At 57.1% G+C, this 13,301-nt stretch overlaps 1 protein-coding gene across 1 annotated transcript; it reads left to right on the top strand.

Moving 5' to 3' along the window:
- The first annotated feature begins 376 nt into the window (after window positions 1-376).
- On the top strand, window positions 377-3,843 carry IRX3 (iroquois homeobox 3). The gene is made up of 4 exons (XM_012772612.3): window positions 377-1,385; window positions 1,549-2,674; window positions 2,839-2,905; window positions 3,407-3,843. Exons 1-4 carry the CDS (start codon window positions 1,119-1,121, stop codon window positions 3,459-3,461), a joined length of 1,515 nt encoding a protein of 504 aa, XP_012628066.2. The 5' UTR covers window positions 377-1,118; the 3' UTR covers window positions 3,462-3,843.
- The last annotated feature ends 9,458 nt before the right edge of the window (window positions 3,844-13,301 follow it).

The raw sequence follows: 13,301 nt of genomic DNA, 5'->3' as shown, positions 1-13,301 counted from the left end.
AGGGGCCCGGGCAGAGGACAGCCCGGAGCCCGCCTAGGCCCAGAGTCCCGGCCCGGCCCAGGTCTGAGCTGCGGCGCGGGGACGGGCGCGGAGGGCGGCAGGCGGGAGGGGCCGGCTGACCCTGCACTAACCCGCGTCCCCGCGCCTCTCGCCCCCCTCCCGGCGCAGGCAGGAGGGGCGGGAAGGGACTGGCCGCGCCCGCTCCCGCCCGGCCCCGCCCCGCCCTGCGCGCGGTATCCGCGGGGGTGGGCGGCCTCGCCGAGAGGCGTCCCGGCGATTGGCGACTCGGGGAGGAGACTCGAGGAAAAGTCGAATAAGAGGGCGCGACGTCAGACCCGAGATTTGGGGAAGGGCGAGGGAAGGGGTGGAAGGGCGGGGACGGACACACAGACACAGGCTCGGACACACACACCCCCGCGCGGTACCCTAAGTGTCCACAACTTTAGGCTGCCTTGGCCCGGGGCGCAGAGGCTGGAAGGTTGGTGGGGGTGGGGGGCGCATCGTGTGAGCCGAGGGAGAGATGTAAAGAATCCAAGTAGCGAGAGAAGAAAAAGTGAAGGGAACAGACAGGGCGGAGAAGCAGTAGTGAGAACGGGAGAGAGGACGGAGGAAAAGCGAGTTTCCTGGCGTCCAGGACAGTGCCAGAGCCGAGGGAGCGGAAGCGATCCTGGGGGGAAGCGGCGCGGGGAGGGGAGGGGAGAGGAAGGGCAAGGAGGGGGAGTGAAAACTAGAGGAGGGCGAGGGAAGCGAGGCGCGACACTGCTCCGGGAGAGGAGGGCAGTGAGGAGCGAGGCGCGGGCAGAGGCGGCTCGGGCTGCGGAGAGGAGGGAGCGCGGCGCAGAGAGGAGGGGCTTGCGGCCCCGTAGAAATGTCAATCAGAGCCCGGAGCCCCGGGAATCTCCGCCAATCTGTTCGGACCTGACCTGGCTCCTCGCCGCCGCCGCCGCCGCCGCCGCCGCGGAGCAGATCAATAGGCGAACCCGGAGCGCAGCGCGGCGCGGGAGGCAGCGCGGCCCCAGCCCGGCCCAGCCCCCGATGCGCGCCGGAGCCCGCGGGCGGCGCTGAGCTGGGCGGCCCCGGGGGCCGGGCCCCTCTCTGTCCGTGCCCCACGGGCCACCATGTCCTTCCCCCAGCTTGGATACCAGTACATCCGCCCGCTCTACCCGCCCGAGCGCCCGGGGGCCGCCGCCAGCGGCAGCAGCGCGGGGTCCCGGGGCGGCCCGGGCGCCGGAGCTTCGGAGCTGGCCGCCTCGGGGTCCCTGTCCAACGTGCTCTCCTCCGTGTACGGGGCGCCCTATGCCGCGGCTGCAGCGGCGGCCGCCGCCGCCCAAGGCTACGGCGCCTTCCTGCCCTACGCCGCGGAGCTGCCCATCTTCCCGCAGCTGGTAAGCGCCCAGGAGCCGGGAAGGGTGGGGGCGGTGGAGCTGGGGCGCCGGGGAGGTGGGCGCGCGGGAGTGGACTATGGGGTCCAGGCCGGGGTGGTGGAGGCAGCGATGGCTGGGGCTCACCCGCGCTCCCTTGCGTGTCTTCCTTCTCATGTGAGTGCAGGGCGCGCAGTATGAGCTGAAGGACAGCCCCGGGGTGCAGCATCCGGCCGCCGCCGCCGCGTTTCCGCACCCGCACCCCGCCTTCTACCCCTACGGCCAGTACCAGTTCGGGGACCCGTCCCGTCCCAAGAACGCCACCCGGGAGAGCACCAGCACGCTCAAGGCCTGGCTCAACGAGCACCGCAAGAACCCCTACCCCACCAAGGGCGAGAAGATCATGCTGGCCATCATCACCAAGATGACCCTCACGCAGGTGTCCACCTGGTTCGCCAACGCGCGCCGGCGCCTCAAGAAGGAGAACAAGATGACGTGGGCGCCTCGCAGCCGCACCGATGAGGAGGGCAACGCTTACGGGAGCGAGCGCGAGGAAGAAGATGAAGAGGAGGACGAGGAGGACGGCAAACGCGAGCTGGAGCTGGAGGAGGAGGAGCTCGTGGGCGAGGAGGAGGACACGGGGGGCGAGGGCCTGGCGGACGAGGACGAGGACGAGGAGATCGATTTGGAGAACTTAGACGGCGCGGCCGCCGGGCCTGAGCTGTCCCTGGCTGGGACGGTGCGTAGGGATGGCGACCTCGGCCTGGGACCGATTTCCGACTCCAAAAACAGCGATTCAGAAGACAGCTCGGAGGGCTTGGAGGACCGACCACTGCCGGTCTTGAGCCTGGCCCCAGCGCCACCACCGGCGGCCCCAGCTGTGCCATCTCCGCCCTCGCCCCCCGCAGGCCTGGACCCTTGCGCCCCCGCACCAGCGCCCGCCTCCGCCCTGCAAAAGCCCAAGATCTGGTCCCTGGCCGAGACGGCCACGAGCCCGGACAACCCGCGCCGCTCCCCTCCCGGCGCGGGGGGTTCCCCCCCAGGGGCCGCCGTGGCGCCCCCAGCCCTGCAGCTCTCTCCGGCCGCTGCCGCCGCCGCGGCCCACAGACTGGTCTCGGCGCCGCTGAGCAAGTTCCCCGCTTGGACCAACCGGCCGTTCCCAGGCCCGCCGCCCGGCCCACGCCCGCACCCGCTCTCGCTGCTGGGTTCGGCCCCGCCGCACCTGCTGGGACTTCCCGGAGCCGCCGGCCACCCGGCTGCCGCCGCCGCTGCCGCCGCCTTCGCTCGGCCCGCGGAGCCCGAGGGAGGAACAGGTGACTGCTGAGCGCGGGGCGTGGAGGGAGGGGGCGGCTCCGGGGGTCGCGCCGAGGCCGGCGAGGAGGGGCAGGGCCCGGGCACAGGGCGCGAACCTCTCCGGTAGGCCCCCTCGGCCTGGGCGCTCTAAAGGCCCTCCTCTTTCTTCCCCCGCTTCCCTTAGATCGCTGTAGTGCCTTGGAAGTGGAGAAAAAGTTACTCAAGACAGCTTTCCAGCCCGTGCCCAGGCGGTAAGAGACCCCGAGGTTAGGGGGATGGGGGACCGGCAGGCGGGGGGAAGAAAGGAAGCCGGGCGGAACTCACGGCCTCTTGCCCAAGGGGAGCGCAGCTGGGACACGTTTTTTTAAAAAAAGGGAATGAAGCTCTTTCTTCCGTTGCCCCAGTGGGCCTAGAGACAGCTCGCCAGTCCCAGCGCAGGCACCCCCAGCGCGGCCCGCGGGTGCAGCGCTAAGGGTGACCGAGCCTGGCCCAGCTCACAGGCCGGGGGACCCGGCGGCAGCTCTGTGACCCCACCGCCTTGCAGCGGGGGACTCAGGGCCTCCTGCCCTCCTTACAGTTAAACCTTAAGCGCCAACACAGGTCTCCAGCTGGACGTAATTTTGCATTGCGACACCTCCCCGCCCCCCCCAGCCCCAGCCCCAGGTAGGGTCACCCCGCCGTAGGCAGCGCCTGCGCCCCCAAATCTCGCCCCCAGCTCTCACCTGCTTTAAACCACTGCCTCTCTCTTCCAGGCCCCAGAACCACCTGGACGCCGCTCTGGTCCTATCGGCTCTCTCTTCATCCTAGTTCTTAAAAAATAAATTTTTTAATCGTTGTAATAATTGTAAAAAAAAAAAAAGATCGCTCTGTATAGTTAACGACTTGTAAGCATGCCCATGTATAAATACCTGAAAACAAAACTAAACAAAAGAGAAAAAAGAAATAAAACCAGTCCTCCTCAGCCCTCCCCAAGTCGCTTCTGTGCCACCCGCATTAGCTGCGTTTGTGAGGTTTGTTCGGTTGGTTCGTTTGATTTGGGGGGTGGAGTTTCAGCGAGAATCAGCGTGTCTGACTTTTTTGTATATACAGAAGAATGTACATATGTGTGAACCAAATTGTACAAGAAAGTATCTATTTTTGGCTAAATAAATGAGCTGTTGCCACTTTGACTATAACCTGGCTGTCTGCCCCTAGACGGCTCTGTTCGGTGGTTTTTTTGTTTTTTGTCTCTCCCCCCCCTTCCCACCACCACCCCACCTCGCTGGATGGAAGGGTCTCCCGAATCCGCGGGGACGGACGGCGCAGCGACAGGACAGCAGCGGCCGAGGCGGGGCTGGGGCGCCCCGGGATTGAGGCGGTGGAGAAGTACCTGGGGCTCCCCGAGGAAGGGCAGAGGAGACAGGTGGGAGAAGGGACAAGATTCCTTACTAGAAGCTGGGAAACTGGGCCCAAACCTCTGATCTAGCGAGAAACCGCGGGGTCTTGACAGCAAAGAGACTTAAATACGAGCCTGGCTGCAGAGGGGTTGGGTTGGGAGTTTCTCGTCCCCATTCTTTGAGAGGCACAGTTGAGGTTTGCTGAGTCTTACACACAAGGGGCTGTGCACGCCCAGGTTCCGTCCCCCTTCCAACCACATTGCACCCCCTTCCTCCTTTTAGACGCCAGGGTGCGGGGTGATGGTGGGGAGATACGGACAAGAGGGGGGGCCAGGGGCGCACATTCTTCCCTGTAAGTGGACTGTGGCACTGCCCGGCCCGGATGAGAGTGGGGAGCCCGGGTCCTGGCCGCATCTATGCGTCTTGGCACCCTAGTGGGTTTTCCCACGCGCCCTGGCAGAGGCCGGGTTCTGAGCCGGGCGCGGGGCTTGGGCGGGGGCGGGGCGGCGCCTTCCCAGCGGCGGATTCCAGCACCCGCGGCCTGGGGTGGGCAGGCGGGGGAGGGAGCCGGGAAGTTTGGGGCTGGAGCTCCCTCTACAGGACAAAAGGGACGCTCGGCGCCTCGCCTCGGTGGCCTCTGCAGCTAGGCCGGGCGTCGCGCCCCCTTTGCGCCCTCTTTCTCCTCTCTCAGTCCGCCAGCCCATCTTGCCCAGCTGTGACTTGAAGAAGTTGTAGGGAAATGCTTGGGAGAGTGGCACCCCTCGGGTACGGGCACGGAGCCGAGGGAGCACCTTTCACAGCCCCCCGCCCCCCGCCCCCGTTAGGACGCGGACAGCGGCAGATGCGGGTGTTTGACCCGGCGCCAGCGGCGAGTGACAGTCTCGCGGGCTCCAGGGGAGGTTTGCGAAGAGCTCGCACGCCCAAAGCCGGGGAACAAGACGCGGCCACAGTGCGCCTTCCAGGCTCCAGGCTCGGCGGGAGCAGCGTGCGGCAGTGACTGGTCCCTGCGGGCCCCGCCGCCAGCGCCGCGCCGGGACCCCTCCGAGGCCGGCGGGGCCATCGGGGTGCGCCGCCCCCAGGGGCGAGTGCGGGCCGGGCAGGTGCCGGCCTGCGCGGCAGTCTGGGGCGCGCACGGGGCTCACCGAGCAACACCCAGCAAGGACGCTTCGCAGCTGGGGCTGCACCTCCAGCCCCTTCCCCGGCGGGGCTGAGAGGCGTCTCCTGGGCTCCCTCCAGTTCCCGCTCTCTATCCCCTGCGTTTCTGGGGTTCGGGCCCTTTCGCAGGTAACAAGCACAGACTGAGGTTCAGCTCTGGTCCTGCTCTCCGAGACGTGGAGCCCGCTCAGCCCCGCGGTGGGAGGACTTCAGCTGCTTAGCTGAGGCCTTGAACTTGAGCCCAGAGCAGAGGCTGGGTAGCACAATGAATATCTTTACAAGGCCAACACCAGGACACCCTCCCCTCCTGCTTCACAGGCTTAACTGTGACGGTATTTACCGCCTGTGACACCCTGAGCAGACAATTAACTTCTGCGTGCCCTTATTGTCTCATCTGCAAAATGGGGATAAGGAACTGTAGACATCATGGTTGTGAGGATGAGACAAAGCGTGTTCAGTGCTGCCTAGCTGGTGGTGAGGGGGACAGGCTGGGCATAAACAATCCTGCTCCTGACATCATATTCCAGAATCTCAGCCCCCACCCATCAAACTCCCAGCAAGAGTGCCCCGCCCCCTCCATCAGCCAGAAAAGTCAGTTGTCTGCCTTCAGGACCCCCAGGATCCTCTGCGACCCCAGCTCCACCCAGGGAGAAAGGAAACTTCCAGGTGGGCACAGTGGGGAGAGGGGGTTGTGACCATGGGCAGAAGTGAGGCAGCCTCTCCAAACTGACCCCACCCAGGGAGGAGGCAGTGGATTTGCTCAGAGCACCCTGAGCTCCAGAGGCCAGGCGGGTCTTGGAGAAACCTGAGCGCGGGTCCCTGGGTCTTTCTCCAGTAAAGACCCTGGCACTGGGTCAACTTTTCAGCCAGTCACGTTTTGGGGATAATGGTCCTTGGATGAGACCCGTTCTGCCCACGCTGTAGGTACTAGGGGACAGATGGCATAAACCTGGGAGCCACTCTCATAGGACACTTCTCTCATCCCATAGAGTAGACAGGCCCTTCAAGTGGCCCCAGGTTGACCCCAGTAAGATAACCAAACAGAACAAAAAGAATCACACAGCTTTTCAGCTATAAAAGAGGAGAGGAGACAGCCCTCTTTGCAGTTCTTTCATTTCACCAGGGAGCAAGTTCTCATGTCCTTGCCTCCTTGCAGGACCTGCTCCTCTCGGGGACCCCAGGAACTGCCCCCTCCCTTATTGTTGGTCCCTAAAATCTGAAAAGAAAACCAGGAGGGAGGGAGAGAGAGAGAATATGGGAATCTCACCCCTGGTCCTGATTAAGCTTCAATTAGAAATAAAATATGTCAATCACTCCACCTGGAAGGGGCTCCTGCTGTCGGGGCTGGTTATGCAAAGCGCTCCAAGGTGTGTGGGGTAATCAGTTAGGTCAGAGGAAGGGGAGTGTGGCACTGCTTCCCTCATTATCGGCATGGAGCTGCAGGGCGGAGGGTGCGTCCTGGGGCCAGGGAACCAGAGGAGAATAAAATTATCTCCCTAAGTGACTGTCCACCTCTGGGACTGGCACAGTAATAGTTTCCAATTGAATTTCTCTGCAGGGGAATACAGGGAGAAGGAGGTGGGCTCCAGCCAGAAGGCAACATGGAAGAGCCAGAGGGTTAGTGCAGTAGGAGCCACTCACCTGTGACAGGTGAGGAGTGAGGAGGGGACAGGGCCCGCCTGATGGGCAGCCAGCACTGCTGTCTTAGACCTGCCTGAGTTTTGGAGGGGGATCCAGAGGGATTGACGCTTGGGTAGGAATTGCCTAGCAGACGTTTTCTGTTTTTCTGTTATTGGGAGTTTCTACCAGGGACTTGTTTTGGGCCTAATTATCTGCATCCTTCTAGAAATGTCCTCTGCAATCCTAAAATTTCTGGTTGCCTGTACCCTTCACCCCCAGCAAGTGAAAATGGGCAATTGTGAGATGTAAAAACTGTGTCTGTGGCTAGCTGACACCAACTGGAGTGGGGGCAAGTCTCAGACACTCCCTAGGCCCGTTTTTGACATCTGAAAAATGGGGAGGGTTGGAGTAGATGAACTTACCCAAGAGTTCTTACAAATCCAATGTTGTCTAGGATTACGCATAAAGGAAAGAAAGAACTATGAGTCCAAAGATAATTATGGGGGTCCCAGAACCTCTCCCCAGAACCTCTCTGGATACTGCCTCCTGGTCCTAATTGGCTGCTGTCATCGGATCCCATTAGCCAACTCGACTGCTTTAAAAATGTCCGTCTATTGTGTGACCAGCCCAGCTTTAAGTGGCTGCAGCTCCACTCTGAAGAGGTTTCAACCCCTCCAAAGGCCATCCCAGTTGTCCGGATGGAAAAACACCACACAGGCCCCTCTTCCTGAGCTGGCGGCATGGCTGAAGGAAGTCTTAAGAGCAGTGGCCCCCAACCAGGCCATTTTGTCTTCCCTCCACCCCACCCCTCGCCTCTGAGACATTTGACAATGTCTGCAGGCCTTTCTGATTGTCACGAGCAGAGCAAGGTACTCCTGGCATCTCGTGGGTAGAGGTCAGGGATGCTCCCAATGGTCCTGCGAGGCACAGTCCTGCGAGGCACAGAACCATCCAGTCCATAACGTCACTAGCTCTGAGGTTGAGAAACCATGGTGTTAAGATGGGAGAGGCGTCTGAGGCAGCCACAGCAAGAATTTTCTCCCAGAAACCACAGCCCTGTTGACAGAAACATTAAAACAGGGTGCTAAGTGGAGCATCTTTGTTCCTTAAAAACTTTTGGCCCTGGAAGGGGGAAGTCGGGGTGAGAGAGCAAACAGGAAACTATCCACTCGTGGGGAAAAGAAAGACAGAGCTGCAGCTCAGCCTGCTGCCCAGGCCAGGAGCTGCTGGAGGTGGAACCTTCTGGGGTAAGAGGGAGGGAGGCAACCCAAAAGAGCATGTGTGTCTGGGGCGTCGGGGCCTCTCTCCCTTGGATCCTTCTGTCAGCAGCAGGTGACAGCAGGTGACACGGAGGTCCTCACAGATGAGAGCCTGCCTTGTCATGACGGGCACCCCTCGTGTACGGAAATGCATCTGTTTAATTTCTTGCTTGTTTTACCCGTGTGTGTGCAAGTGTGCGTGCCTGTGTGTGTGCACGCGTGTGTGTGCCTGTCCCGTGTCAGGGAGCAGGGGACACAAAGGCAGGGTAAGTTCTTACTCTGGGGCCCGGCCGGCCAGGACGGGAAGGCTGTGATTTCATGGCTTTTGTGCCGGGTGGCGAGCCCTGCATTCTCTCCCTGCACCAGGCCGCGGCCAAGCGGGCCTGCAGCACTCCAGGCCTTTGGGGTGCACTCATCTGAGAGATTGTGCTTTTCTCAGCCGCTCAGATTTATTTTGCCAAAGTTACAGGGCAATTATGGAAATGCGCCCTTTGAAGCTGAGCTGATTTCTCTTTATTTTCTTCTCCCTGACAAAGCAGAGCTTCCCTGCCTCTCGTAGGCCTCTCTCTCTCTCTCTCTTCCTTTCTCTCTCATTTTCCCATTCTCCTCTCTGTCTCTTTTTCCTGATCATTATTAGCTAGCAGGACTTTGCAGGGATAATGTGAAAAAAATCGTCTAAATGGTGATAAAAAAAAAAAAAGTGTGTGCAGATGAAAATAATGTCGCTTTTATTTTAACGTATGTTTTTAAAAAATAAGACTTTGACATCCAGGAGAGGAGAAATGGCTTGGTGGTAGCCAGACACAGGCACCCCCTGCCCGGACTGGGGGCCGTGCGGTCCCTGCCAACCCCAAAACCCACGGCTGGCAGCAGAGCAGCCCGGCAGCCCGGCCACCTGAGGCCCCGCGGGGATTTGCAGCTCCGCGGCTGGAGCGGCAGTGCTCCCTCCTTTCCTCACTCCTCGGGAAGAAGGGGCCCAGACTCCAGAGCCGCGTTCCCGGGCCTTGGGCAGTATTGGCCACTGCAGCGTGGAATCCGCCGGCTCTGCGTGAACCGGCCCCACTCACGTGTCCCCTCCCGCCCCACTTTGCTTGTCGCTGGGGTGTGGAGGAAAGCGTCTGGAGCCAGATGGCGTGGACTGGGCCCCGCGGAGGCTGTGGACGGGCAGCATGGGCCGGGGTTCTAGTTGTTAGAAGGGCTTTGAAGTTCTCTTTGTCCATATTTGCTCCTTCCTCCCTCCCTTCCTGTCTTTGGGGTGACTGGCTCGTTATCTGTGGACAAACACCAACAGGATGCCTGTCACCTCCAGGAGCCGGTGTTGGCCCCCGTGGCCTGTGCAGAGGGGAGGCCTTTTAGCCCTCCTTTGTTCGCCCCGTTTTTAAAAAAATAAAATAGAGCGAAAGTGCACGCTTATGCTATGCGAGGCCTCACGCCGAGCACATTCCATGTTCCTTGCATTTTGTTTAATGCTCACAGCCCCCCCTCAGGGAAGGCGCTGTTATCATCTCCCTGTCACAGATGAGGAAACTGAGGCTGAAGGACCGGCAGGGGAGAGATGGGGGCATGTTAAGAAACTTCTAGGCCAGGCGTGGTGGCTCACGCGTGTAATCCTAGCACTCTGGGAGGCCGAGGCAGGAGGATCGCTTGAGCTCAGGAGTTCAAAACCAGCCTGAGCAGGAGCCAGAGCCCATCTCTACTAAAAATAGAAAAATTAGCCAGGCGTGGTGGTGCACACCTGTGGTTCCAGCTACTTGGGAGGCTGAGGCAGGAGGATCGCTTGAGCCCAGGAGTTTGAGGTTGCTGTGAGGTATAACTGCACTTCTCCCAGAGCTTTGTTCCTTCAACCAAAAGAGTCATTATAATATTACCTCCCTCATTGGCTGCTGAGACAATTGAGTGAGTTAATTCACGCTAAGAACAATGTGTCATGCATAATGATTTTCCTGGTGCATAATGATTACTTAATAAATCACAAGTATTATTTATTTTATTTTATTTTATTTTATTTTATTTGAGACAGAGTCTCGCTTTGTTGCCCAGGCTAGAGTGAGTGCCGTGGCGTCAGCCTAGCTCACAGCAACCTCACACTCCTGGGCTCAAGCCATCCTCCTGCCTCAGCCTCCAGAGTAGCTGGGACTACAGGCATGCGCCACCATGCCCGGCTAATTTTTTTCTATATATATTAGTGGGCCAATTAATTTCTTTCTATTTATAGTAGAGACGGGGTCTCACTCTTGCTCAGGTTGGTTTTGAACTCCTGACCTTGAGCAATCCGCCCGCCTCGGCCTCCCAGAGTGCTAGGATTACAGGCGTGAGCCACCACACCCGGCCTACAAGTATTATTTTTTATGAATTATAAAAGACACCCTAGGCCATAGGCGTCATTGTCCCTATTTTACAGATAGGTAAATGCAAGGCCAGCTGCTTGTTCAGCAGACCAAGAAAGGGTAGCAGGGGGAGGCGCCACCCTGACCCAGGCCTTCTTGATCCCAGAACACACAGGGCTGCATTCATCTGCGCTGGAGCTGCCAGTGGGTTGGTACATCTGGATTTGGAGCCCTGCACCTGCGACTCCACTTTGCTCCCACGGCACGCTCTACCTGGGCTGGGTGGGTCAAGATCAAGTGCAGCCCCAGCACGCCACCTCCACCCGCTTCCACTGCAGAAGGCAGAATGCAAGGGTGTCCGAGGGGCTGTGCCAGAGGGCTGGCCTTGAATCTGTTGTCTCATTTATCATTTTTTTAAGTATCAATAAGTACAGGCTGAGGATCTCTGTCTACTCCTTTCATTCCTCCTCATCTTCAGTGCTGGCAGAAGGCAGCTTTCGGCGTATTGACGCACCCATCACCGTTGCTGTGAGCGGCCATCTGTCCCGGCAGAGGAGAGGCCTGTCCTACTTCCAGATCTCTGCTACTCAAGGCGTGGCTCCTGGACCGGCAGGGTCAGCATCCACCTGGGAGCCGGTGAGAAATGCAGATTCTCAGGCCCCTCCCAGTTCCCGCTGCATCAAAATCTGCATTTTCCCACGGGCGTCTGGGTGATGTGCATGCACAATAAAAGATGAGACTGGTCTAGGGGCTCCTCGGTAAAACGGGGGGGGGGGGCCTCACTGGGTTGGCGCCAGAACCATTTCTGAGACCTGGACCACCAGGGGTGGTGCAGAATGGAGCTGGGATGCCACTGGGGAGGTAGAAGCAGGGAGGAAAAGGAGTAAGGGACACCAAGGGGTGGGTACCAACCTGAGGCTGATGATGCCAAGACTGGAGACGTATTTTTGCCTCTTTCTCCACTTTTAGACATATTCGTGGTTGGCCGTGAGCAACGCTGGGGTTCCTTGTAGCCACACCTCTGCCCACATGCCCTTCCAGATATTTCACAGAATAGTGACAGGGAGATATGTAATTAGACAAAATCAGAACTTTATTAATAGCAACTGATTTCTTAGTGCATCAAGGATCACAGCTGACCCCCACTCCATTTGGGTATATCTCACAAAGAGAGAGGAAAAGAGAGAATGGGAGAGAGGAAGGAAGGAAGGACAGAAGGCCATTCTCAATGGGCACAAAACAGGTAGGAGCCCTCGAGGACAAGGATTGTTTCGTTCACTTCTTTTTATTCATTCATTAATCCATCCAGACATATTTATCACTCAAGGAGATATAATGTGAACAAAGTCTTTGCTTTCCTAGAGCTTTCAATCTACTGGGAACAAAGAATGTAATAATAACAAAAATAATAATGACTTGCATTTGCTGGAACAGGAAGGATAAGAACAAGCTGCTGAGAGCATGCGTGATGAAGAGGGTGGGTGGGTAAGATGGGTACAGACACAGTTACATGTTCACAGGCCTGGAGACACTAAGAAGGCCCATCGCACAGCGGGAAAGACGCAGGCTCTAGACCCGTGGCATCCAATACAGTAGCCACTAACCACATATAGCTGTGGGGCACTTGACATGTGGCCAGTCCTAATTGCAATGTGCCAACGAAATATACCCTGGAATTCAAAGGCTGTGTATAGCAAAAGAAAAAAGAATGTAAAGTATCATCATAATTTTATGTTTTTACATATTGGAATGACAATATCTTGAACATATTGGGTTAAATAAGATCTACAGATGCTCGACTTACGGGGTTACATCCCAATAAACCCATTGTAGGTTCAAAATGTCATAAGTCAAAAATGCATTTAATATACCTAACCTACTAAACATCATAGCTTGGCCTAGCCTACTGTACACATGCTCAGAACACTTACATTAGCCTGCAGTTGGGCAAGATCATCTAACACAATCCTATTTCATAATTAAGTGTTGAATGTCTCATGTACCACATATTGCTATCCTGGGAAAAGACAGTTTTGTGACATTGTAAAGCTGAAAAATTGTTAGTCAAACCATAGTAAGTTGGTGACCATCTATATTATTAAAATTAATTTCACTTGTTCCTTTATACTTTTTAATGCATTTTTAATGACATCTATGACTAAAGTTGTATTCCTAGTGGACAGCACTGCCCCAGGAGACTGAGATGAGAGAAGTCCATATTCCGGGACCACTGCTTACCAACTGAGGCACTTCGAGCAAATTAGCTTAGCTGCTGTAAGCCTCAGTGTTTTCCTCTGTGAATAATAATATCTAGCAATAATTGAGCAGATTGCATATGCTAAGCACATGTATCCATTCATCTAATCTTCACAAGGTCCTATGAGGTAGGTACTACTATTGTCTCCGTTTTGCAGCTGGGGAAACTGAGGCTCAGAGAAAGATAACTCACCTAAAGCCACACTGCCAGGAAGAGGTGGGCACAGCATTTAACCCAGACAGTCTGGCTCCAGAGCCTCTATTACAAAATTACTACACTGCCATAAATGTAGCAGTCATACCTGCTCCATGGGATTCCTATGAAGAGTTTTCACTGAGGAAATAATGTATGCATAGCCCTTAGTCTAGCACCCGAAACCATGTAAGTTCTCCCTATTTGATAGTTGATATTATTTAACAAAAAACATTTTACCAAAAAAATAATAATAATCAGATGATGCTACACAAAACACTGACTTGCTTTGGAAGGAGTTACTTGCAAATTAAGGCACTGTATTAGTTATCTATTGGTCCTTAACAAACTATCCCAAAACCCAGTGATATAAAACAACAAACAACCATTATCTCACGGTTTCTGTGCATCAGAAATTCAAGAGCATCTTAGCTGGGTGGTTTGGCTTGGAGTTTCTCTTG

Source organism: Microcebus murinus, chromosome 20, assembly GCF_040939455.1.
Source record: "Microcebus murinus isolate Inina chromosome 20, M.murinus_Inina_mat1.0, whole genome shotgun sequence".
Classification (NCBI taxonomy): Eukaryota; Metazoa; Chordata; class Mammalia; order Primates; family Cheirogaleidae; genus Microcebus; species Microcebus murinus.
Note: the sequence above shows the minus strand (reverse complement) of the source record. Positions and strands in the feature narration are given on the sequence as shown.